Source organism: Phaenicophaeus curvirostris, chromosome 21 (assembly GCF_032191515.1).
Source record: "Phaenicophaeus curvirostris isolate KB17595 chromosome 21, BPBGC_Pcur_1.0, whole genome shotgun sequence".
In the NCBI taxonomy this organism is placed as follows: Eukaryota; Metazoa; Chordata; class Aves; order Cuculiformes; family Cuculidae; genus Phaenicophaeus; species Phaenicophaeus curvirostris.
In genome coordinates this window covers 1,211,972-1,238,176 of record NC_091412.1, presented here as the reverse complement: position 1 = coordinate 1,238,176, position 26,205 = coordinate 1,211,972, and the positions used below count along the sequence as shown (strand labels likewise).

Below are 26,205 nucleotides of genomic sequence, written 5' to 3'. Positions count from 1 at the left end.
CCTGTGGGCAGAGCGAGTCCTTTATCAGGCAGCTGCCCGGCCCCGCTGCCCAGCAGCTCCCTGTGACCAGGCGCCGGCCAAGCCTGGGCAGGGCCCGTGCTGCCCCAGCCACGCAGGGGCTCCCGGAGCCTCCATGGCCCCAGCCTGCCCTGCGCGTGGGCAGCTCCCGGGGTCCCGTTGGCAGCAGCTCCCGGGGTCCCGTTGGCAGCAGCTCCCGGGGTCCTGTTGGCAGCAGCTCCCGGGGTCCCGTTGGCAGCAGCTCCCGGGGTCCCGTTGGCAGCAGCTCCCGGGGTCCCGTTGGCAGCAGCTCCCAGGATTCCGTTGGCAGCAGCTCCCGGGGTCCCGTTGGCAGCTGCTCCCGGGGTCTCACCAAAGCCCTCTTTCAGAGAGCCCTTCTAGGAGCAGCCACGGCCCATCCCCTCCGCGGCCTGTGTCGCCTGCTCTGGGATGCAGGCCGGGTCGCTCAGGATGGAGGTGGAAATGCTCAGCTGCCGGAGGGAGCTCAGGACGGCTGCAGGGAGGTGGGGGACGTGTCAGCTGCCCCCCCCGCCTCCCCTCTCACGCAGCCCCCTTCCAACTCCCCCTTCCTCCCCCCTCGCCCTGCTCTCATCCCACTGGGGCTGGAAGGGGTTTTACCCCATCCTGTGGGGAATGGATATTCCCCATGGAACCACATGGCATCTCCCAGCAGAAAGGGCAGGGAGAAACCCACCATGCGGGGCTTTGAGGAGGGCTAAGTCCTGCCAAGCCAGGACATGGGCTCTTGGGGTGGGGGAGCAGCAGCCGGCTCAGCTTGAGCGGGCATGTGAAAGGAGAGAGGAGAATAACTGACCACACAGCTCCAGGATGTCCTGCAGGTGCTTCCCCCCCATGTAGCAGAAGCGAGGTGCAGCATCAGCCCCACCACCCCTCAGGACACCCCCATCTGTTTGCCCTCAGCTTTTCCAGCCCACGTTCTTCAGGATGCCAAGGAGAGGAGTGGGGCCACCTACTTGGCCGAAGCGCTGGGAGGGAGCAGTGCTGGTCCAGCCAGGCGAGAGACGTCTGGGTGAGGCTTTCCATGCTGGCAGTGGAGACCATGCCATTGAAAGACTCAAAGAGGGGCCGGATGATGATGCTGAACTGGTGGGAGCAGAGGAGTTAAGGAGCAGCCTTGCAGGACCATGGTGACCCACCTACCAGGTGTGGGCAGCAGGACAAACATCCTCACCCAGCCATGACCCAGACTGCCCAGGGAGGGGGTTGAGTCACCTTCCCTGGAGGGGTTTAAGGGAAGGGTGGACAAGGTGCTGAGGGGCGTGGTTTAGTGATTGATGGGAATGGTTGGACTTGATGATCCGATGAGTCTCTTCCAACCTGGTGATTCTATGATTCTAATGAGAAAGACCTGCTGGGTGTCCTCCTCGGCACAGCATCCCGCTGGGCTCCAGCTTGTACTGCTGGGGTGGGGGAGACCTGAGTTGTCACCCGGCGCAGGCAGTGGGAGAGCTGCGTAACCCCTGTCACAACCAGGGCTGCCAGAAATGGTTCATTAGGCACAATCCAGCTCGTCTAGAGCAGATCAAGGAGCCAGCTAGCACAGTGTCCTCTGAAGTACCCAGGAGCAGGGCACAACGCCAGCATGTCCAGCGTGCTCCCCTGGCACTCCCAGGCTGCAGGGAGCACCACTGGGGGCTGCTGCTTTTGTTCGTGTAGTTCCACAGCAGATACCTCTACCATGAACACGTCCTGGAGCCCATGTCTGCTTTAGCATCCCCAGTGTCCTGTGGAAGAAGCTCCACGGTGCTCCCAAACTCTGTACCAGGAGCCACCTTGGCCTTGCTTGGGCTGCCTGCACTAGGTCCGACTGGGAAGAGTGAGGCCTGCCCACCCCTCTGCCACCTGGGATTTTGAAGACCCCACAGTCTCTACAGTCTTAATGGTCCTAGTGTGTCTAATCCCTGCTCATGGAGAAGCAGGTCCAGCCCTCAGACCACCCATTCCCTGGCTCTTGATCCCCTTCATCCTTTCCACCACATGAAGCCCCAGCTGGTGTCCCAGGCACAGGCACACCTTGGTTTCCAGAGTGTGCCACGTGGCCACCAAGGCCAAGCCATCATGTCTCCATCTTTACACCCAGTCCCTAGCTGGTGGCTGCTGCCTCTCTGAAGCAGTTCCCATGTCACCAGGAGCCCCTCCCTGCATCAGCTCAGCTTTACTGGTGACTTTGATTCTGTTTTCTCCCAAGTAACAAGGGAGAGGACGAGAGGAAATGGCCTCAAGTTGCGCTACGGGAGGCTTAGATTGGATATGAGGGAAAAATTCTCCACTGAAAGAGTGGTGAAGCCCTGGCAGAAGCTGCCCAGGGAGTGGTGGAGTTTTGATCCCTGGAGAGGTTAAAAAAACATGTAGATGTCACACTTTGGGAGATGGTTTAGTAGGCATGGTGGGGCTGGGTTGACGATTGGGCTGGATGAGCTTGGAGGGCTTTTCCAGCCTTAATGATTCCATGACTCCCTTCTCCCTGAGGACTGACCACTTACTCCTACTCCATTTGCATCCTTGTAACAGAAGCGTCTTCCTAGCCACAGCATCTTGGCCTGTTCCCACCATGCACTTCTGGCTGGGAAACATCTCCTCATGGTCCTTGGTCTTGAGCTGGAGGAACCTCACAGACCCGGGAGGAGAGAGTGAACCAGAGGGCCTGGAGTTTGGTGGAGGGGTCAGAGCAAGCAGCAGGCACTGGCCCCAAAGGATACGATCCAGAACTTCCAGTTCTGCAGCGTGGAGGAGCGGACGTACTCGTTGAACATACTGCGCATCTGGTCAAAGCGCTGGCGTGTGATGGGCACCCCCGTGGCCGGCAGCTGCTCCTGGCACAGGCTGAGGGGTACAAGCCATGGGACCACGTTCAGGAGGCTGAGAGCCACCAGGGCTCTGGCAGGACCTCAGCCATCAGCAGGGTGGGCAGGAGATCCCCTCCCAGGGCAGCTACGGAGCATGACAGCGACTGAACGTGAGCCAGCAGTGGCCCAGGGCGGGAAGAAGGCCAACGGCATCTTGGCTTGGATCAGAAACAGCGTGGCCAGAGGGTCCAGGGAGGTTATTCTCCCTCTGGACTCAGCACTGGTGGGGCCGCTCCTCGAATCCTGTGTTCAGTTCTGGGCCCCTCACCACAAGAAGGATGTTGAGGCTCTGGAGCGAGTCCAGAGAAGAGCAACGAAGCTGGTGAGGGGGCTGGAGAACAAGAGGAGCAGCTGAGAGAGCTGGGGGTGTTTAGCCTGGAGAAGAGGAGGCTGAGGGGAGACCTCATTGCTCTCTATAACTACCTGAAAGGAGGTTGTGGAGAGGAGGGTGCTGGGCTCTTCTCCCAAGTGACAGGGGACAGGACGAGAGGGAATGGCCTCAAGCTCCACCAGGGGAGGTTCAGGCTGAACATTAGGAAAAAATTTTTCACGGAAAGGGTGATTGGTCCCTGGCAGAGGCTGCCCAGGGAGGGGGTTGAGTCACCTTCCCTGGAGGGGTTTAAGGGACAGGTGGACGAGGTGCTGAGGGACATGGTTTAGTGACTGATAGGAATGGTTGGACTCGATGATCCAGTGGGTCCTTTCCAACCTGGTGATTCTATGATTCTGCGGTTTCATGCTCTGATTCCACATAGCACTGCCTCTTGAGCATCCCCCAACCCCAAAATGGGGTTCGAGGGAGGACAGAGCCAAATGCAAGTCCTGGGAGGTGCTCAGGACACCTGCTGTGCTCCTTGGTGCTGTCACTCGCCCTGCCCGGCTGCCTTGACCATGCCCCTCTTACTTGATGGAGCTGTTGAGCTCCTCAATCTGCTCCCGCAGCCGCTGTGCCTCGTCCTGCAGGGCTGCCCGCTCCTGCTGCAGCTTGCAGATGTACTCAGCTGTCTTCTGCAAGGTGGTGGCCTTGCTGACCTGCAGGGCCGCAGGGGTGAGATGATGATGGGAGCCGCGAGGGTGTGCAGGGCGTGGGGCACCCGGCGCTTTGTGCAGTGGGGCTGGCAGTGTGAGGTGTGGTGCTCTCCGCGGCCGAGCCTTGGCAGCTTCTGCCCCAGGCTCCAGAGCCCAGACCACCCTGACCCAGCTCTCCACGTGCCCGGTGTGAGCTCTCAGCCTCGTGCCCCAGGGGCTGGGTGCAGGGCAGGAGCCTCGTGCGTGGAGGCAGACGAGGGACCCGGCACCCCTGGGTGATGTCAGGGCCATGCTGGGTGCTCACCTTGATGCTGGGCTGGGTGCTCAGCGTGCTCACCAGGCTGTGCAGCGTGTCAAAGCCCAACTTGATGTTGAAGCGTCGCTTCTGCTCAGCCGAGATGTGTGTGATGCGGCGGCTCTCCATCTGCGGACAAGCAGGTGGCAGTGGGGACAGCCCTGGGCCACCCACCTTGCTGGGCACAGGCTGGCCCCAGAATCAGCAGGGGATGGGGGGATTTTGGGGCGCAGCAGGAAAGGGGAGCGCATGGAGATGGTATCTCCACAGTGAATGCAGTGAATGTACCTTGCTGGACTCAGGCCTGCCCCGACGGGATACAGGGTGCTGCAGGGAGATGCCAGCGCCCAGCCCCACGACGGCTCCTGGGGACGCGTGGCTGGGCTTGGGCCAGTCGCTGCCTGCAGAATGAGGGGTGATGCTCTGGGGAAAGCAGCCGCAGCAGCCCCTCCTCATGGGGTGACAGCAGGGTCTCATGCAAGGGTGGATGGAGAAGAGCAGCCTGCAGCACTACCCCGGCCCCGGGGCAGCCCCCATGCTCAGCAGGCACCGATGCTCTGGTACAGCATCTTATCCCAAATCCAACTCATTTTATAAATGCTCCAATGGTAACATCTGGGACATGACATTTTCAATTCCCAACGTTCCTTGAGCTGGAAATCACCCTGAGAGAGCTCAGAGGGCAGCAAGGCTGCAGCCTGCACTACCAAACCAAAACTGGGAACACACCACAGCCTGGCTTCCAGCCTTGTCCTAAATCGCACTCATTTTACAGCTACTCCAATGGGGACATTTGGGATGTGACATTTTCCATTCCCCGTGTATCTTGGGGTGGAAATCACCCAGAGAGAGTCCTGAGGGCAGCTAGACTGCAGCCTGCACTACCAAACTGAACAGAACACACCACAGCCTGGGTTTCAGCCGCCGCTCTGGTTTCTGCGGGTGAAATCAGGGAGCTTCCCATTCGAAAACCAGGCTCTGGGTTTTCAAAACCACATTCTGACATTTTGCTCTTTTTTGCTTTTTCCTGTTCCTGCTTTTGCCTCTGGAGAAAGAGGGAGGTGAAGGGGCTGGGTGGAAAGAAATCATCCTTGCTCAGTCAGATGTATGTAAATAGCCGGGATTGAAGCCAAAATTAACCATTCCCACACTGTTCGGTCCCAGTTCCCTGCAGCGTCCCAGGGAGCCCCTTGGGGTGTCCCAGACTCACCGCAAGCTGAGGTGGGGGACAGTCGCTCTGCCTTGGGGATGGGCAGCGGGCCTGGCTGGGCACCCACCGGAGCCACCAGCCTCGGCATCACCTGCAAAGAGCTGGAAGCAGGAGCCAGCCCGGGGCTCAGCTGGGCCACTCTGGAGAGGAAGGCAGAAGGGACCTCGGAGACAGCTCTGTGCTGCTAGGAGAAGGCAGAGAGAGGGAGGGGGGAGGTTGGAAAGCTCCATGCACAACAAGAACTAGACCTTCCCCATTGATGGGGGCACTGAGAGCCAAACACCCGCCAGGGGACTGAGGAGGGGACCCCATGGGCAACCCCAGCCCCATTGCCCCACAGGACCCTGCAAGCTGGGTATTTCCCACCTCTGCCCTGTTTCTTTTATGGGAGAAAACACTCAAGTGACTCTTGGCAACCCACCCCATGCCTGTCCAGCCCCATATTGCACTGGGTGACCCCATAGAGCCCCGTCTCCCCACATGCCATAGGGCGGCTCTACCCCTGCACCAGTAAGTAGGAGAGGTCACTTTCTGAGCTTGGGGTGGGGGGGAGTAATTCCCAACCTGGGGGGCAAATTCCCAACCTGAGGGGGTAATTCCCAACCTGGGGGGGGTAATTCCCAACCAGGGTGGGAGGGATGAATGCTTACCGAGGAGACAGGGGACAGGGGCATGAGTCCTGCACCCATGGGGCGTGGGGCATCCAAGGCTGGCTCCTGCTTGGCTGTAAGAGGGCAGAGAGCAGAAAGGAGCAGCTGCGAGAGGCCATCAGGGCTCTGGTGACCTTCCCTGGCCAAATGTGACAGCCTCTGTGGGACCTGTTCCATCACAGGCAGGACATTGGTGACTCCTCAGCCTGTCCATGGAGAGCCATGGAGAGCAGGCTGGGGACATGGGGATTTTGCAGCAGTGCCTGGGGCCAAGCCCCAGGGCAGCCTGAGCCCCATCTCCCTCCCGGGTCTGCTGGAGCTGGGGCAGGGGAACCTCCCCTGGGCATGGCTTCACCCCTGGTTTTGCTCTGCCCCACCATGGGGACAGCCCTAGGACCACAGAATGTCCTGAGTTGGAAGAGACCCGTAAAGATTATCAAATCCAACTCCTGTCCGTGAACAGGACAATCCCAACATTCACACCATGAGGACGTTGGCCATACGCTTCTGGAATATTATCAGCCTTGGGACCATGACTGCTTCGCTGGGAGCTGTTCCAGGGCTCCACCACCTTCTGTGGGAAGAACCTTCTCCTCATGTCTAACCTAACCCTCTCCTGCCCAACACCCGCAGCATTTTAGCCTTACGGAGAAAGCTGGGACCGTCCCCAAATGCCCCCCAGCATCTCCCCGCAAGCATCCCAGCCGCAGGGCCCTGCTCTGAACCCCTCCCCATAGCATCCCCCCCACTCTTTGGGTCCCCTGCAGCCCCGTTACCTGTGGCCACCAGTGGGCTCCCACCGGCCAGTTGGGGTGGCACAGGGGTGCCCGTCAGCCTCTTCGCCTTGGTGCCGCAGGGCTTTGCCTTCATCCGCCCACTCCCACCCTGGGGCAGCCCCTTGGCGGGGGCAAAGCTGGGGTCTCCTGGTGGGGCGGGGGGCAGCAGCCGGGCAGCGGGGTTGGGGTACCCGGGGGGCACCGTGCCCGTGGCGTAGCCAAGCGCCGGGGCGTGGGGGGTGAAGCAGGGAGCTGAGAGGGGCGAGGCGGGGTTGGCGAGGAGCGAGGGGCTGGGGAATTTGGAGTGGGGGGCCGAGGCGGGGCAGAACGGGGGTCCCGGGCTGGGCAGGGCATACGGGGGTCCCGGCGGCTCCACGGCGAGGCACTTGCTGGGGAGGCCGTAGGGCAGCAGCGGCTTGTGTGGGAGCGGGGGGCTGAGGGCAGCGGGGGGCACGGTGGGCGGCTCGGGGGGCAGCGGTGCCGGAGGGTGCTCGGGGGCCAGAAACGCTCCATGAAGTCCAAGCTGGGAGGCACTGCCGGGCTGCAGGAGACACGGGAGGGTCAGGAGAGTGGCTGGGGCACCCGCAGCTGTGGGCGGCGGGCAGGGGTCCTGCTCACCTGCAGGAGAGTGTTGGGGACAGGGGTCCTGCTCACCTGCAGGAGGGTGCTGGGGGCAGGGGTCCTGCTCACCTGCAGGAGGGTGCCGGGGGGCAGTGGGGCCTCAGGGCTGCCCGGCAGCCCCCGAGCACCCAGCAGGGCTCCCCCACTGCTGAAGAGGGGCTCGGCCATGGGTACGAAGCAGGGTGGCTCCTGGTAGCCCAGTTGTGTCTGTGATAGCGGCAGCCGGTGGGTGGTGAAAATGTCTGTAGGGTTAATGGGGCACAGCAAAATAGGCATGAGGGGGCCTTCCAGAGAGGGGTGACAGGATGAGGGGAGCTGTACCCTGTCACCAGCATCACCAAAGACTTGCCAGTCCCACCTCCACCTCACGGGGCTGGGGCTGATCCCAGCTCCGCCAGCGGATTTAGTGCCTGGGTTGTGAAATCACAGAATCACCAGGTTGGAAAAGACCCACCGGATCATCGAGTCCAACTATTCCCACCAATCTCTAAACCATGTCCCTCAGCACCTCATCCACCTGTCCCTTAAACCCCTCCAGGGAAGGGGACTCAACCCCCTCCCTGGGCAGCCTCTGCCAGGGACCAATCACCCTTTCCGTGAAATATTTCATCCTGATGTCCAGCCTGACCCTCCCCTGGTGGAGCTTGAGGCCATTCCCTCTCGTCCTGTCCCCTGTCCCCTGGGAGAAGAGTCCAGCTCCCTCCTCTCCACAACCTCCTTTCAGGGAGTTGGAGAGATCAATGAGGTCTCCCCTCAGCCTCCTCTTCTCCAGGCTAAACACCCCCAGCTCTTTCAGCCGCTCCCCGTAAGGCCTGTTCTCCAGCCCCCTCACCAGATGCTGGTGAAATGCTGGAGCACGGAGCAAAGAGAGAACCCACATGCCTGTGTCCAGCCTTGCCACGTGCAAGGGGACAGGAAAACGCGCCCGGTGTGCCACCCAGGGGTGGGGACCCTGTCCCCAACTCCCGTCTGGATGCTGTGTGCTCCGGGGGGTGCGTGGCTGTCCTGCTCCTTGAACAAGCCCCGGACCAGAACAGGGACCACAACCCCCAGGCTGTGGGGCAGCCACAGTGAGGGGCCCACAGAGCAGTCCAAAATATTCCAAGCCATTGGGGACGGTCCCCTGCAGTCGTGACAAGCGTTTGCCTCCCCGCCCCGGCACTGCCATGCGTGCAGCCTGTGGCTAACCACATCCCATGGCCTTCCCGAAGCCGAGCCCCGTGACCCTGCCGCGACTCCCTCTCCCTTCCTCTCCCCTTCCCACAACCCTGCTCCTTCCGCAGGCCCAGACGCCACCACGCAAAGGGCTGGCCTGACGCCTCCCTGGTGAAGCAAGTTCCCCGGGCACAACAGCTTCATGCACGCCTCAGCGCGTGGTGCCTCAGTTTCTGCTGGCTTGGTGGTCCCTGGCGAGGATGGCTGTGGAGCAGGGAAGGAGCAGCTGGATGCTGAAAGGAGGATGGAGCAGAAGCACTGGCTAGGTTTGCAGGCAGCTGCCGCAGTGACACGGGTGCTCACATCACCTCTGTGAGCCCCTGGCCGTGATCCCAGCCCCTCTAACAGCACCAGCATTGCCTCTGAGAACTCCTGGCCATGATCCCAATCCCTCAACTAGCACCAGCATCACCCCCGGGAGCCCCTGACCATGATGTCAGCTGCTCAACCAGCACCAGGATCACCTCTGGGAGCCCCTGGCCATGACCCCAGCCCCTCCATTGGCACCAGCTTCACTTCTTGGAGCTCCTGGCTATGATCCCAACCCCTCCAACAGCAGCAGCATTGCCTATGGGAGACCCTGGCCATGATCCTGACCCCTCAGCCAGGACCAGCACCATCTCTGGGAGCTAACCATATCCCATGGCCTTCCCAAAGCCAAGCCCCCTGACCCTGCTGTGGCTCCCTCTCCCTTCCTACAACCCTGCTCCTTCTGCAGGCCATGATCCCAGCCCCTCCACTGGCACCAGCATCACCTCTGGGAGCCCCTGACCGTGATGAAAGCTGCTCAACCAGCACCAGCATCACCTCTGGGAGACCTTGGCTGTGATCCCAACCCGTCAACCAGAATCAGCACCATCTCTGGGAACCCCCAGACATGGTCCTAGCCCCTCAAACAGCATCAACATCACCTGTGGGAGCCCCTGACCGTGATCCCAGCCCCTCCATTGGTACCAGCATCACCTCTGGGAGCCTCTGACCATGATCCCAGCCCCTCCACTGGCACCAGCATAACCTCTGGGAGCCCCTGGCTGCGATCCCAACCCCTCCACCAGCACCAGCATCACCTCTGGGAGACCCTGGCCATGATCCCAGCCCCTCCCCTGGTACCAGCATCGCTGCCCCCAGGCCCCGTGTACAGCTCAGCCAAGCCCCCGCTGTGGCTCTGCCTGCCCACAGCCGTGCCATGGGCACCAGCAGGGCTGCAAGGACTCTGTGCTCCCTTTAGGCTCTGGCAGAACCTCCAGCACCCAAAATGTCCCAGCTGGGACCCGCAAAAATCTGAGATCCTCTTAAATCTTCACCAGAGCAGCAAACGTGCCAGCAGAAAGGCACACCATGGGGTTGACCATGGTGACAATTCCTGCAGTCCCACGTCCTCCAGCTGAGGGTAACACCGGTGGGAGATGGGGCAGTGCCACGACTGAGCTGCCCCGCTCAGCCCTCAGACTACCCTTTGCCCCTGCCGGGGACACGGTGAATGCCCAGGAGCTTGGCAGAGCCACCTACCCTCCCCATGCCCAGCACTCAGTGTGGCTTTGTGCTGGGTCTCGGCCTCCCCAGGGCGCAGCAACCAGCTCCATGCTGCCCCTGGCCCTCCACCAGCCCACCCCACGCTGTTCCCTGCCACTGAAGCTCTGCGGGTATTTATAGGCATTTGTGGTGCCCAGCTCTGCGGATTCGATTCCTCTTCTGCCTCTCGCTGTGCTGCAGGGATGGATGGTGCCCAGTACGGCGGCTGGCAGCCCCCAGACACCCTGCCCTTCCTTTCCCCTGCCCTTCCTTTCCCCTGCCCTTCCCCACTCCACAGCTCTCGTCCGTGCTCTTCTCCACCCTCGCATCACCCTGACCTGTTCCCAAGCCGTGCAGCATGCCCAGGGCACACTCAAGGAATAGGAGCCCGTGTGGTTGGCACGCCAGCCACACCATCCGCATCCCGGGCAAGCCTGGGGCTGCTCTCCCGTGGGATCAGTAGGACAGAGCCCGTTCCCAGACCAAGGACCCTCCTGTGTTTCCCCAGGCTCTGAGAGAGCCCTGCAGCGCGGTGGGTTGATGCCACCCCCAGGGACGCCCAGCGCAGCCCCCGGTGCCCCAGTGCCCGGCACGGGTCCTACCTGGAGCACAGTGCCAGCAGGGCACGGGGCTGGGCTGCTCCCTCGCCTCTGCCATCAGGGCTTCTCCAACACCCTCCACCCCGTGCTCCAGCACCCGCCGCGGACACGAGGTGCTTCCTCATTTGGGGATTGGTTTAGATGTGGTGACTGATGGGTGCCAGGCTCTGCTAGAGCCACCAGGCATGGTGACAGCCCTGCAAACCCAGGGGAGCACTGAGTGTCCCACTGCCCACCCCGCACACCTGCACCACGGTGGAAAGACATTGTGTGTCCTGCTAGGAAAGTGGCCTTGAGGACTTTGATGGGAATGGTTGGACGCAATGATCCTGTGGGTCTTTTTCAACCTGGTGATTCTATGATTCTATGATTCTATGATTCTATGACTTAATTGGGATGGCTGGCACCCCCAGCTCTGGTACCCAGCTCCCAGCCTTCACCCCCATCTCCTCTCCTCGCTGCTCTCTGCTCACACATACCTGGCGCTGCCTGTCACACTGCACACACCTCTGCGCCGCACATCTGTCCTGCACAACCCAGCACAAACCTCCCCACCCTCACAGCAAAACATTTCCCCTAAGATCTCATCTCAATCTCCCCTCCTGCAGCTCAAAACTGTTCCCCTCATCCTGTCCCTGCTCTCCCTGATCCAGAGCCCCTCCCCAGCTTTCCTAGAGCCCCTTTTTGGAAGCTGCTCTAAAGTCTCCCCACAACCTTCTCTTCTCCAGGCTGAACAACCCCAACTCTCTCAGCCTGTCCTCATACAGCAGGTTCTCCAGCCCTTGGATCATCTCTGTGGCGTCCTCTGGCCTCACTCCAATAGCTCCATGTCCTCTCTGTGCTGAGGACTCCAGAACTGGACGCGGGGCTCTAGGTGGGTCTCACCAGAGCAGAGCAGAGGGGCAGAATCCCCTCCCTCTCCTCGCTGAACACAACTCTGATGCAAATACATTGGTTCAAATGGACACTGCTGGGTCCCTGGGCATCTCCTGCTGAGCAGAAGGCTGTGCCACGCTGGCAGATTGGACACAAGCTGGGCCCACGAAGAGAGATGCAGGGGCTGCTGCTTGAAAGGGGTTGGCACAGCTTTCCAGTGCCATGCGGTACCTCCTGCTGGAAGGGACACTTGTCAAGTGTCACTTTGAACAATTTGGAGCTGTCCCATCTCCCAGTAACTGATGCCCTCAAGGGGCACCTGGGGACTGGAAGCAAAGGGCGAGCATCGAGGATAGAGTCTCTTCCCAGCATGGCTCAGCCTAAAGGGACCTCTGGAGGGAATGAGCCAGGGACCCAGGGACAGCTGGCAAGAGCCATCCTGCCCCACCCATCCCCAGGGCATCCCTAAAATGAGAGGGAACGGTTTTGAGCTACAAGAGGGGAGATTGAGATGAGATAGTAAGGAGGCCCTGGCCCAGGTTGCCCAGAGCAGTGGTGGCTGCCCCATCCCTGGAGGGGTTCAAGGCCAGGTTGGATGGGGCTTGGAGCCCCTGATCCAGTGGGAGGTGTCCCTGCCCATGGCAGGGGTGGAACTGGATGGGCTTTGAGGTCCTTCCCAATCCAAACCGTTCCTTGATTCTACCCCACTGCCTGCCCTGGCACATCAGCCTGCTCCCCATCACCATCTGGTCTTGCATCACCCCTCAGCCCTGTGGTGCAAGCACCCTTGTTTCCTCCTGCCGAGGGAAGTGGAGCCTGTCTGTGGAGTTTGCTGGGTGCTCACCGACTTGCAGAGGTGTCTTGATATTGCTGGTGCTGTCTGAGGCCACCAGTTGCCACCAGCCCAATCCAGCTCCCACCCCGTAAAGTGCACCCACCAGCTCTGGCACATTCAAGGGCAGAGCCGGTCCCTGGTGCAGTGAACACCAGTGGTGTTTTGCTCTGGCACACAGCAACGCTGCACAGGTCAGCTGGGACCGGGACATCTCCTGACCCACCCCACAGTGCTCATGGATGCTCACAGCTCAGTGCCCACATGACAGCACTGGTGGGGACTCCATGGGAGGAGGCGTCACCCTTGGCAGCCTCCTTGTCCCATCAGGACACCAGGTTTCTTTTTGGGGCCAGCCTGACAGGGATGGTGTTTTGTCCCCAGAAGATCCAGCGCAGCCCAGCTCTGAGCCAGACCCCCGGTGCTGCTCAGTGGGGTGAGAAGGGGGACACAGCAGCACAGAATCTGCTCTCCAGAGGTTTGTCTTTCTTAGAATCATAGAATCATAGAATCACCAGGTTGGAAAAGACCCACTGGATCATCGAGTCCAACCATTCCCATCAATCACTAAACCATGTCCCTTAGCACCTCATCCACCCGTCCCTTAAACCCCTCCAGGGAAGGTGACTCAACCCCTCCCTGGGCAGCCTCTGCCAGTGCCCAATGACCCTTTCCATGAAAATGTTTTTCCTAATGTTACAAGCCTGAACCTCCCCTGGTGGAGCTTGAGGCCATTCCCTCTTGTCCTGTCCCCTGTCCCTTGGGAGAAGAGCCCAGCTCCCTCCTCTCCACAACCTCCTTTCAGGCAGTTGGAGAGAGCAATGAGGTCTCCCCTCAGCCTCCTCTTCTGCAGGCTAAACACCCCCAGCTCTCTCAGCTGTTCCTCATAAGGCCTGTTCTCCAGCCCCTTCACCAGCTTCGTTGCTCTTCTCTGGACTCGCTCCAGAGCCTCAACATCCTTCTTGTGGTGAGGGGCCCAGAACCAAACCCAGGATTCAAGGAGCGGTCTCACCAGTGCTGAGTACAGCTGGAGATAATCCTTCCTCTGTCTGCAGCTGATCCAAGGTGGTTTCACACTCCCGTGATGACCCTCTGCTTGTAGAAATCCCCTCCCACAGCTCCTGGCCAGGCTTCCCTGACCTGCTGTGCCCCATGCAGGAGTGCCAAGCCCCTGCCCCACAGCCTGCAGCAGAACCCTGCCCCACACGCGCTGCTCTCCCCATGGCTGGTGCTTTCTGGCTGCCCCAGCGGCTCCTGCTGCTGCCTGACCAACCCTCCAACCCCACGAGTTTGGGCTGCAGAGCGTGCTGAGCTGTGTGGGATGTGGTCCCCAACCAGACTGGCTCTTACCTGAGATCTCCATCTCATCCAGGCTGGGCTGCAGGGGGGCCAAGTCCGGCTGGATCATGTCAGCATTCCCAACATATGCTGGAAGAGGGCAGAGCTGCAACATCAGGGCTCGGCCACCGTGTCCTCAAGGCCCTCCCATGGGGCTGCCACCCCTCTGTGGCACTCCAGAGTTCCCCTGCACTGCTGGGCTCTGCCCTGCAACTGTGCATGGGCAGGGAGATGGGAACCCACCCTGCAAAGACCCAGGGCCGTCCCATCTCCACCATCCTGCAAAGACCCAGGGCTGTCCCATCTCCACCACCCTGCCCACCAGCACCTCTGGGACCTCACCCAGCACCCAAGAACCCCAAGGAAAGGATGGTCCTTGGTGCAGGACCTGTCTGGTGCTGCAGGAGCTCCAGGGTCAGCAGGGACAGCAAGGAGCTGCCATGGAAGGCAAGGACCTGCCTGCTGCTTACCCAGAGCTGGCAGCCCTGCCCTGGGGTTCCGAGCAAGGTCCTTCATGGGGCCATCCCTCCCTGGGCAGCTTAACCCGCCCCACCTGGGACAGCCTGGGCTGGTCCATAGGGAGCTTTTCCATTTGAGCAGGAGCATCCCCTCCTCTGGTGGCTCCCTGCTTCATTTGAGCCGGGCAGGAGCATCTTCTCCTGCCCTGGGCAAGTAGGATGCAAGAGGACAGGTGGCAGCTCTCCGGGGCTAAGCCAAGAGGCAGAAAGGTGCTACAGAGCGTGCTGCCTGCCTGGAGCTCCACCTCCTTTGGAGCACGGTCTGAGGGACCTACCATCCTCAGGGAGTGCCTGGTGGGTGTTGGGTGTCTGTGTCATGGTGAAGAGGGTGTCAGAGATGTCCGAGAGGAAGGTGTCCAAGTCGAAGTGTTGCCTACCCCCGGGCTCCTCTTCCTCATCCCCAAGCAGCATGGGCACCACGTTACAGAAGAGCTGGTTGCACCATTTTTCTGTTGGCCTCCAGGCATCCTCCTCCTGCCCAAGATAGAGCAAAGGAGCCAGGTGAGCACCTTTCACGGGTAGGGTCTGTGCCTGGCTCCCCAGATGCTCTCCCTGGCAGCTCCCATGCTCTGCCCAGCGTTTGTCTCTCCAGAGCTTCACCACCTGCCATGCTGGGGCCTTAAGAAGGATCAATCCAGTATCCCAAATGCTTGGCATTCAACTGGGCTCATCTGGCCAGGCCCAGAGAGTCATGCTAAATGGAGTTAACTCCATCTGGAGGCCAGTTCCAAGAGGTGTCCCCAGGGCTCAGTGCTGGGTCCAGCCCTCTTCAATGTATTTATCAATGACCTGGATGAAGGCATCGAGTGCACCCTTAGCAAGTTTGCAGACGACACTAAGCTGGGTGGAAGCTGGATCTGCTGGAGGGTCGGGACGCTCTGCAAAGGGATCTGAACAGGCTGGACCGCTGGGCTGAGTCCAATGGGATGAGGTTTAACAAGGCCAAATGCCGGGTCCTGCACTTGGGGCACAACAACCCTGAGCAGCTACAGACTAGGAGAAGTCTGGGTGGAAACTGCCTGGAGGAGAGGGACCTGGGGGTGTTGGTTGACAGCGACTGAACATGAGCCAGCAGTGGCCCAGGTGGCCAAGAAGGCCAACGGCATCTTGGCTTGGATCAGAAACGGCGTGGCCAGCAGGGCCAGGGAGGTTCTTCTCCCTCTGTACTCGGCACTGGGGAGACCGCTCCTCGAATACTGTGTTCAGTTCTGGGCTCCTCACCACAAGAAGGATGTTGAGGCTCTGGAGCAAGTCCAGAGAAGAGCAACGAGGCTGGTGAGGGGGCTGGAGAACAGGACTTACGAGGAGCGGCTGCCCAGCACAGGGGTCTGCATTGCACCTCCCTTTTCCCCGCTCCCAACTCTTCCCCAGTGGACCTACCTGCTTTGGGCTGGAGAGTTCTCCCTCCCGGGTGGACTTTCGGAGCTGGAAGAAGAAGATAGGCTGTGTCACCCCAGGGGCAGGCTGGGTATGGGGTGGGACAGAGCCAGGGGCAGGGCAGAGGGGGCAGCGCTCTGGACCCGGGTCCCCACTGAGCTCCTTGGGACCATGGGGCAGCCAGCATCCCCCTCTGACGCTGGCGAGAGCCTGCCACCTCCTGCTCCTGGTCAGCCAGATCGGGCACACTGGTACTGGCTGAGCACGAGCCAGCAGTGGCCCAGGTGGCCAAGAAGGCCAGAAGCATCCTGGCTGGATCAGCCATGGGGTGGGCAGCAGGAGCAGGGAAGGGATCGTCCTCCTGGCCTCGGTGCTGGTGACGCTGCAACCTCCAATCCTGGGGTCAGTTTTGGGCCCCTCACTCCAAGAAGGACATTGAGGGGCTGGAGTGTGTCTGGAGAATGGGAACAGATCTGGGAGCTGGAGCTCAGGGGTTCTGGAAGGAGCTGAGGGACCTGGGACTGTTCAGCCTGGAGAAGAGGAGGCTGAGGGGAGACCTCATAGCTCTCTGCAGCTCCTGGAAAGAAGGTTACGGTGAGGTGGATGCTGGGCTCTTCTCCCAGATAACAAGGGATGGGAATGGCCTCAAGTTGTGCCAGGGGACGTTTAGAGTGGATATCAGGAAAAAATTCTCTACTGCCAAGAGTGGTGAAGCCCTGGCAGAGGCTGCCCAGGGCAGTGGGGGAATCTCCATCCCTGGAGGGCTTAAAAAAACATGTGTCCCTGGTGCTTCAGGACAGGTTTTAGTAGGCACGATGGGGTTGGGCTGGCGTTTGGCTTGGGTGGGGTCAGAGGGCTTCAGCAGCCTTATCAACTCTATGATTCCATGATGTCCCATTTCACCGCTGGCACTGCCAGGGGATGAGGAGCAGCACGGACAGAGCCACTCACCCGTTTCTTGTAGTAGATCCTCCACTTGTGGTACTCCCTCATCACCACCTCTATGCGGCGTTTCCAGTAGTTGCCTTCCAGCACGACAGCCTGGAGGGGCAGGACAGGTGGTCATGGCTGAGCCCCGAGCCCCCTGCAGCCAGGGCTGGGTTCCTCGTGCTTTGTCAGAAAATCCTTTCCCAGCAAATCGATGAGTTCTGCCCCTGCGTAACCCAGCTCCCACCTCTGCCACCCAGACCTGCTCCCGGCCCAGTGAGCTCTGAGAGACCATGCCCCACCTCTGGTTTGCGATGCTCATCAGCCTCCGACCCCTCCAGTGGGGTGATGAAGCCACACACTGGGTTCTTCCTCCGTTCCACATCTGGATAAGGGAAAACACAACTGGTTTTACCCACGGCTCCACCCGCGGGCAGGGAGAGCACCCGTGCACCCACCCATCGCTAACTTGGTGCCAGCCCCGTCCCACCCAGAATGACCCAGCAGACAGAGAGGGATCTGGCCCCGCACTCACACTGGATGTACCACGCTCTCCAGATAGCATTGTTGAGACGAATTTTATCCCGGCAAAGCAGCCGCAGCCCCTTGAAATTCTTCCACTTCGGAGACACCAGCTTCCCACTAAAATATCAAGCAAAGGAAAGGCACCATCCCAGAGCCTGCCCAGTTCAGGGTCTGCCAAGGTGGATGTGCCTGCAGAGATGGCCGGGACCACCGGCAAGTCTCCAGGCTGCATCTCCATCTGCATCTCATAGAATCACAGTATCGAAAGGTTGGAAAAGACCCACAGGATCATCGAGTCCAACCATTCCCATCAATCTCTAAACCATGTCCCTCAGCACCTCGTCCCCCCGTCCCTTAAATCCCTCTGCCAGTGCCCAATGTCCCTTTCCGTGAAAATTTTTTTCCTAATGTTCAGCCTAAACCTTCCCTGGTGGAGCTTGAGGCCATTCCCCCTTGTCCTGTCCCCTGTCACCTGGGAGAAGAGCCCAGCTCCCTCCTCTCCACAACCTCCTGCAGTCTCACCAGTGCCGAGTCCAGAGGGAGAAGAACCTCCCTGGACCTGCTGGTCACGCCGTTTCTGATACAAGCCAAGATGCCATTGGCCTTCTTGGCCACTTGGGCCACTGCTGGCTCATGTTCAACCAACACCCCCAGGTCCTTCTCCTCCAGGCAGTTTCCAGCCAGACTTCTCCTAGTCTGTAGCTGCTCAGGGTTGTTGTGCCCCAAGTGCAGGACCCGGCATTTGGCCTTGTTGAACCTCATCCCGTTGGTCTCATGCCATCTGCTCTGCAGGCTGCTTGCCTGGCACCCGTGGGAGCACCCTGACCACCCCGAGTGCTGCACAGACCTAAACCAGGAGCTTCACTGACCCAAACCAGGAGCTTCACAGACTCACATGACGCTTCCCAATCCCCTAGGATTAAAGCACAGCACACAGAGGAATTGATTCACTGAGGCTTGAATCCTCCAAGGTCCAAGGTGGTCACAGAACGGTCTGGGTTGGAAGGGACCTCAAAGTCCATCCAGTTCTACCCCCTGCCATGGGCAGGGACACCTCCCACTGGATCAGGGGCTCCAAGCCCCATCCAACCTGGCCTTGAACCCCTCCAGGGATGGGGCAGCCACCACTGCTCTGGGCAGCCTGGGCCAGGGCCTCCCCACCCTCACAGTATTGGAAGAGAAGTCTCCCTCCCAGGTGAGACACCTGGGGACGTGTTGCTGTGGCTCCTGCTTCATTGCAGCATTTGGGCAACTGCTTCTGGCCTTCCTTGTAAGGCCAGGCAAGGCTGATCCCTTCAAGCACGCGCAGGCAGTGGGCGAGCAGGATCAGGCACCTGTGTGGGTCTGAGGAAGGACAGCAGGCTGGGGGACACGGAGGACGTTAAGGGATGCTCTCGTGTGTCCTAAGAAGGGCAGAGAGTGGGATCAGCCCTGCCGGCAGCCTGGTGCTGCCCTGGGCTCCTGCAAACCTCTCAAAGCTTGCCCTGGCCCCCAGCCTGAGCCGCTCTCCCTCTTTCCCGTTTCCTGGCTCTGTGTTTGCTCTGCAGGCTGTTGTGGTGCTGTCCCTAATGGCTCTGTACTGCAGGCAGCCTCATTTCACCCATCATCTTGTTTCCTTCCAGATGAGAGACGCAATCCTCTTGCATGCACCCACCTGAGGGTCCTGCTGCTTCAAGAGCTCCAACAGGTGAGGCTGGGGTCTCTCTGTATTACTCCAAGGTCCTTTTCACCTCTCCCTGTGAGCCTGGAGGATGCTCGACTCATCCACCCACCAGTGCCTGACCTCACACAGGCTGGGAGAGCACAGCATCCCTCCCCGGGAATCCCACATCTCTCTTCAGCCAGGAATTTGTCCCTTAAAGATCTCAGTGTTGATTTGGATCCCGCTTATCTTTGGCATATGCAGGGAAGAAGAAACTTAGAGGATGTAGGGGTGTCATATCCCCCTTTACCAACATCATATTCAGTGCACCACGAGGTTCCATGGGGCTTGGTCCTCGGGGAGGTGCCAGGGATGAGAGTGGTGCCTGGCTAATTGTTTAAGAAGCTGCATGATTCTTCATTCAAGCTTGTGAAATCTTTGAGCCCTCTTGAACAAAGATGCTGGGCAATTCTGCATTAACTATAGAATCATAGAATCATGGAATGGTTTGAGTTGGTAGGGACCTCAAAGCCCATCCAGTCCCACCTCCTGCCATGGGCAGGGACACCTCCCACTGCATCAGGGGCTCCAAGCCCCATCCAGCCTGGCCTTGAACCCCTCCAGGGATGGGGCAGCCACCACTGCTCCAGACAACCTGTTCCAGGGCCTCCTCACCCTCACAGCAAAACATTTCTCCCTAACATTTCATTTCGATCTCCCCTCTTGCAGCTCAAAACCCATTTCCCCCTCATCCTCTCCCTGCCCTCCCTGATCCACAGCCCCTCCCCAGCTTTCCTGGAGCCCCGTTCAGCACTGGAAGCTGCTCTAAGGTCTCCCCACACACTTCTCTTCTCCAGGCTCAACCCCAACTCTCCCAGCCTGGCCTCGTACAGGAGGTTCTCCAGCTGTGGGATCATCTCCATGGCCTCCTCTGGACTCGCTCCAACAGCTCCATGTCCTCCCTGTGCTGAGGACTCCAGAACTGGACGCAGGGCTCTAGGTGGGTCTCACAGAGCGGAGCAGAGGGGCAGAATCCCCTCTCTCCCTGCTGGTCCCTCTGCTTTGGATGCAGCCCAGGACACGGTTGGTTTCTGGGCTGGGAGCACACATTTCTCAGTTACATTTCTGCCTTGAACCCTGCTTAAAGCTGCACGGCTCTGCAAGTGGGGCTCCCTCTCTCTGCAGCTCAGATCTCGGTGCAGCCTGGCAAGCGGGTGGCTTGGAGCAAACGGGGTCTGCCCTCGACATTAGAGCCAGGCAGCACCTCCAGGCAGCAGCGCAGGCAGCGACACCCCAGCAGCAATCCTGCAAAGCTCTGCAGCCAGACACAGCGTGCTGGAGCGAAGGGGAGAGGAGAGGAGAGCGCTGCTGTCCCACCTCGCTGTGGAGGACAAGGAGTGGGGACACCTCTGGCTCCAGAGCCTGATGAAGGGATGTGTCACGCAGCAAGTGCTCCCACCCGCAGAGGTGGGCAGGAATGGTGGCCCCATGGAAGGACCCATGTCCCTGCAGCTTCAGCCTGCAGAGAGTTAAGGACTTGGCTACGCGCTGGCCGCTCCGTTATCATCAGGATTTTGAACTTTCCCCAGCGGCACAAGGCAAACAGAGCGGTGATGCCAAGCAGAGGAGCCAATGGAAGGGATGGACTTCCCAGGCACATGGCCAGATCCTGCCATGGATCCTATCCAGCCACGCTCCCAGCCTGTGCCTGTGGCCCTCACCCCGTGGCTGTAGACAGGCACCTCAGCAGCAGCAAGGCTGGTGGGGCCATGGAGCTGCTGTGGACATTGAGGCAGAGGGGAGATGTCTTTGGGCTTCACCATTAACCACCTTCTAACGATCCTTTCTGTTTGGGGGCTTATCAGGCTAATCTTTGGTTTGCCTTGAAAATCATAGAATCATAGAATCACTAGGTTGGAAAGGACCCCCTGGATCACTGAGTCCAACCATTCCATCAATCACTAAACCATGTCCCTCAGCACCACGTCCACTCGTCCCTTAAACCCCTCCAGGGAAGGTGACTGAACCACCTCCCTGGGCAGCCTCTGACAGTGCCCAATGACCCTTTCCATGAAATATTTTTTCCTAATGTCCAGCCTGAACCTCCCCTAGTGGAGCTTGAGGCTGCTCCCTCTCGTCCTGTCCCCTGTCACTTGGGAGAAGAGCCCAGCTTCCTCCTCTCCACAACCTCCTTTCAGGGAGTTGTAGAGAGCAATGAGGTCTCCCCTCAGCCTCCTCTTCTCCAGGTCCCACCCTTCCCTTCCCACACATCCAGCTCCTCAGAGAGATGGATGCAAATGCCACACTGGGCCAAGAAGGGTTTGGGGTGCCCCAGCCAGGCTGGAGGTCCCTCTGCCCAGCACTGCTGGAGAAACAGGGACATGGACCCCACTACTGGCTCCTGGGACCAAGCCCCGCGTGGCTCAGCACCGGCGCTGCCTCAGCCAGGCACACCTTGTTTGCTCTGTGATTCATTCAGCCCTTCCAGAAGTTTAAAGTGAAGTTTAAGTAGGGAACTGGGATTGTTCAGCCTGGAGAAGAGGAGGCTGAGGGAAGACCTCATCACTCTCTGCAGCTCCCAGAAAGGAGGTTGTGGTGAGGTGGGTGCTGGGCTCCGCTCTCAAGTAACAGGGATGAGAGGAACTGGCCTCTAGTTGTGCCAGGGGAGGTTTAGATTGGATGATAGGAAAAATTCCTTCACTGTCAGAGTGGCAAAGCCCTGTGAGAGGTTGCCTGGGGCAATGGGGGAGTTTCCACCCCTGCAGGGGTTCAGAAAACGTGTAGCCGTGGAACTTCAAGACATGGTTTAGCAGGCACGTGGGGTTGGGCTGACGGTTGGACTAGATGAGCTTAGGGGTCTTTTCCAGCCTTAATGATTCCATGATCCTACTCCCACTTTCATGGCTCGCAATCAACACCAGACTGAGCTTTTTGCTCGGCGTTGTGCTGATGCAAAGGCTGCTGCACCAGCTCCGCTGCTGGCCCTGCTGGCCCTGCTGCACAGGTGGGAGCGAGGGCTGCTCCGACAGGCACTGCAGCAGCGCCAGCACCTCTGGGGTGCCGGGAGTGCAGGGCTGCAACAAGGGTGTTAATGACCACACTGGGATTAGATAGGGACCTGCTCTGTGTATTTACTCCCAGATTGGAGCACCTCTGCCCTCACAGCTCTGCCTCCTCAGCCATTTACCTCTGTGCAAAGCGAGCATGAAGTGCCCCAGATGAGAAGGGGCGTCATTTAAATCCTCTTGTAAATAGTTTTCTGGGAAGCTGGATTCCTGCAGATCAAGGGAGGCACATCTCCAGGGAGAACAGCTTCCAGTGCTGAAAGGGGCTCCAGGAAAGCTGGAGAGGGGCTCTGGATCAGGGAGGGCAGGGAAAGGGCGAGTGGAACAGTTTTGAGCTGCAGGAGCGGAGATTGAGATGAGATCTTAGGCAGAAATGTTTTGCTGTGAGGGTGGGGAGGCCCTGGCCCAGGTTGCCCAGAGCAGTGGTGGCTGCCCCATCCCTGGAGGGGTTCAAGGCCAGGTTGGATGGGGCTTGGAGCCCCTGATCCAGTGGGAGGTGTCCCTGCCCATGGCAGGGGGGGAGCTAGCTGGGCTTTGAGGTCCTTCCCAATCCAAACCATTCCATGATTCTTCTGGAAGTGACTCAGAGCCTGCTATCAACTTGCCACAAGGATGAATTAATTCTAAATTCATCAGGGGTTGTAATTGAAGGCTTGCAGGGTCTGTAATCGATGCCTGCCTTGTTTTAAATTATGAGAGGGGCGAAGGCTGTACTCTGTGTCATGTGCCAGTCTGCTGTCCCTACCTGCTAAATCTTTCTCTCAGTATTTGCAAGTAAGAAGAGGCACAAGATTGTGCAAGATAAGTCCACAGGTGTCTGCAGTTCACAATTCCCAGTTTTTCTCCCTTCTGGAGGACAGTTACCAGGCCACTCACCCAACGATTCCCCCCCATGGGTGACAAGAAGGCGTGTGAGCTCAAGAGAGCAGCTCCGCAAGGCAGGACACTGCGGTGATGGGGAGACAGCTTGCCCAGCTGGGGAGATCCACCAAGGAATCTTTCTGAAGGAGCTTGTGCAAACATGTTCAGGTTTTTTTTGAAGAACATGGGGAAGCCAGGTGTACTGCATGGAGATCCACCCATGAGAAAAAAAACAGCAGCCTAAGGAAGGGATTCAAGAAACGCAGCCGATTGCAGGAGAAGAAGAGATGGAAGAGAATCATTGTCTTGCAAGAATCCTGCTGGAAGCAATATAATGTCCTGGAAAATGGGTACAAAGGGCCTTGGAACTGCTTCATCCCACTCAGCACCAGGAAGAAGAACTTGGCAGGGGGGAATTGTCTCACTTTGATGGATAAGAAGAAACAAGTTATTGCTGGAAGGAAGCGTTGATGTGGAGAGAGCATTTCTTTCCCAGTGAGGCAGTGAGGCACAGTCCCACCCATGGGGGGATAAAACAGCAGGTCCTTGGGGCGATTGTTCAGGCTGAGACAAGACAGACAAACGCTTGGGAAGGGCTGCGGAGGAACGCTGGGGAGGGACTGCAGCTACCTAAATAGCCACAGCCTCTGAAAAGTGAGTGGTTTGAGAGAATTGAGTGGATTTGCCTTTGAAATGATCATAGAATCAAGGAATGGTTTGGGTTGGAAGGGACCTCAAAGCCCATCCAGTTCCACCCCTGCCATGGGCAGGGACACCTCCCACTGGATCAGGGGCTCCAAGCCCCATCCAACCATGTAACCTCGGAAAGCTGTCCCAGTGCCTGATGCCACAAAGGCTGCTCTAGAAGTGACAACATATTCCATCATGTGGAGAACTTGGGGACTCCAAAGCATTCCTGAGTGGTAAGGAACTCAATGAGACTGCATGTAACAAGGCAATGGGCAACTCTTGAAGGCTGTTTTGCTGAGGTTTTGTTTTCATGCAGCATCAGTAGGACATCGTCATTCCAGATTTCACCTGGGTATTTTGGGAAAGCCGTGCAAGCGCCCTGATGCTGTGTCTGAGAGAATGCAAAACCTGGGCACCTTGGCAAAGGAGGGGAGTTGCCTCCTAAAACGCAGACAAAAGTGCTAAGTGACATGATGCAGGCTCTCCTGTTGTCACCAAGGAGATGTGGGATGAGCAGGTCCATAGCGCCCTGAGCTTGGTTGATTTGTGTGATTGGAGGAACGATGCAGTCACATATCTGATTTTACAAGAGAGAAACGGTGAAGATTTCAGGAGGCCCTGGACAATGCCCTGTGCAGCCATCAAGCCCAGCCTGCCACTGCGTGTCCTGGAATAACCTTGGGACATGTGGGCAGAGTCAAGGACAGGAAGGCAGGACAACAGCTCTGGGCTGGACTGCCAAGAACTGAGCGTCGGCTGCCCACAGGGTTAATGCTGCTCTACAGAGTGTGCAGGACCTGGCCATGAGGGTTCCACAGCTGGGTCTGTGACTCCAGATCTATGGGATTCAGAATGGTTTGGGTCTGAAGGGACCTCTAAGCCCACCCAGTCCCACCCCTGCCATAAGCAGGGACACCTCCCACTGGATCAGGGGCTCCAAGCCCCATCCAACCTGGCCTTGAACCCCTCCAGGGACGGGGCAGCCACCACTGCTCTGGGAAGGTGAAGGAGGGTTAATAGAGGAGGCACTTCTCATCTGGCTCCATGGGCAAAAGCCCAACACCAGCTTCTTCTCCCTGAAACCTCCCAGAATGGCAGGTTTTGAGCAGATTGTACATCACAACCCAACAGACTAGAAGATGAGGGCACTGAAGACTTTAGAAGAGCGACGAAGCTGGTGAGGGGGCTGGAGAGCAGGCCTTATGGGGTTGTTTAGCCTGGAGAAGAGGAGGCTGAGGGGAGACCTCATTGCTCTCTACAACTGCCTGAAAGGAGGTTGTGGAGAGGAGGGAGCTGGGCTCTTCTCCCAAGTGACAGGGGACAGGATGAGAGGGGAATGGCCTCAAGCTCCACCAGGGGAGGTTCAGGCTGGACATTAGGAAAAAAATTTTCACAGAAAGGGTCATTGGGCACTGGCAGAGGCTGCCCAGGGAAGGGGTTGAGTCACCTTCCCTGGAGGGGTTTAAGGGATGGGTGGATGAGGTGCTGAGGGACAAAGTTTAGTATTTGATAGGAATGGTTGGACTCGATGATCCGGTGGTTCTTTTCCAACCTAGTGATTCCATGATTCTATGGTTCTACTGTCAGTTGACAGCAGGTTCCCACAGGGGCAGCCCCAAGCCTTCAAAGACCTGGAGGGTGGTGTCTATGGAAACCATGGCAGTGAGAGGGATCTTGTACTCACTTGTATTCCAGGCTCATGCACTCGAAGAGCCGGGTGAGGGTTGGGTCGATGCTCCGGGGATCAGCTGGTTTGGGTTCGGTGCGGTGGTGGCGCCGGCGGGGCAGCGAGTCACTGTGCGGGGACGACACCATGAAGTGGCCACTGTGGATGACCTGGGATGGGTTCTGTGTCCCGGCACCAGGTCCGGTGCCACCTGCAGCCGCATCCTCAGAGTCCGAGTCAGAGTCAGAAATGGGGCAGGGTCCAACCGGGGGCTCCGTGAAGGGTCCCGGCAGCCCCACCTGAGCTCCTGCCATTGCTTGGTTCCTGCTGGAGAGCCCTTATGGGTCTGTCCTGGTGCTGAGGTCCACGTCCTGGTTGTGCTGCAGCCCTGTGGGTGCCACAGTGGGCTCAGGACACACACACCACACCTCCTCCTTGGCACCGCTCCCCCCACCCTGGACCACGGTGTCTCATCCACGCTCGCAAGTTCAGCTTTCTGTTCGCTGTCAGCCCTATTTATAGTGGTGGTGGCTGGTCCCACCCATGGGCCACCATCAGCCGGGCCACGTCACCCCGTTACTAGCCATGAGAGCTTCAGCTCCGTGCCCCCGTGCTGCTCTTGTGATGTGCCTGGTGGCCCTGGCTTTTATTTGCCCTGCAAACCCGGGGAGGGGCAGCTCCAGGTCCTCTCCTCACTGGTGGCCGCGGGTTCGCTGGCAATCGGCTCTGTTTACCCGGGTCAATTGCTGCTCCCGGACCGGGTGCTATTTACCCAGTGCCTCTGCCCTAATGGATCTCCCTGCACTTCCAAGGGAACAAATACAGATTAAGGGACACAAACAGGGGAAAATGATAGCAACGGGCACCCAGCTCAGCACAAAGCACGTCGAGTCACTGAGGCGTGTGCCAAGCTGAGAAACAGCCCGCACGAAAGCTTTCTGTGACCCAGCAGCAGGCGGGATGCAAATGCTGAATGCAAGACAAGACAACGATGGGCTCGGGGCAGGGGGATTTATGCACCATTAGCCATGCAGACATCAAGATCCATAACCTTCACCACCAAGGTGTCCTTCCTCAGCAAGTTTGAAGGTGTCAC

The 26,205-nt window shown here is 58.9% G+C and overlaps 1 protein-coding gene across 1 annotated transcript; it reads right to left on the bottom strand.

Moving 5' to 3' along the window:
• Nucleotides 1-370: 370 nt before the first annotated feature.
• MLXIPL (MLX interacting protein like) lies at nucleotides 371-25,509 on the bottom strand. Its single transcript, XM_069874021.1, has 17 exons — nucleotides 25,128-25,509; nucleotides 17,196-17,302; nucleotides 16,963-17,045; nucleotides 16,685-16,774; nucleotides 15,737-15,781; nucleotides 14,632-14,830; nucleotides 13,851-13,928; nucleotides 7,536-7,708; nucleotides 6,846-7,386; nucleotides 6,070-6,143; nucleotides 5,420-5,600; nucleotides 4,498-4,610; nucleotides 4,219-4,338; nucleotides 3,790-3,917; nucleotides 2,739-2,862; nucleotides 993-1,122; nucleotides 371-511 (listed from the first exon to the last, which is right to left on the bottom strand). Exons 1-17 carry the CDS (start codon nucleotides 25,421-25,423, stop codon nucleotides 396-398), a joined length of 2,598 nt encoding a protein of 865 aa, XP_069730122.1. The 5' UTR covers nucleotides 25,424-25,509; the 3' UTR covers nucleotides 371-395.
• Nucleotides 25,510-26,205: the final 696 nt, after the last annotated feature.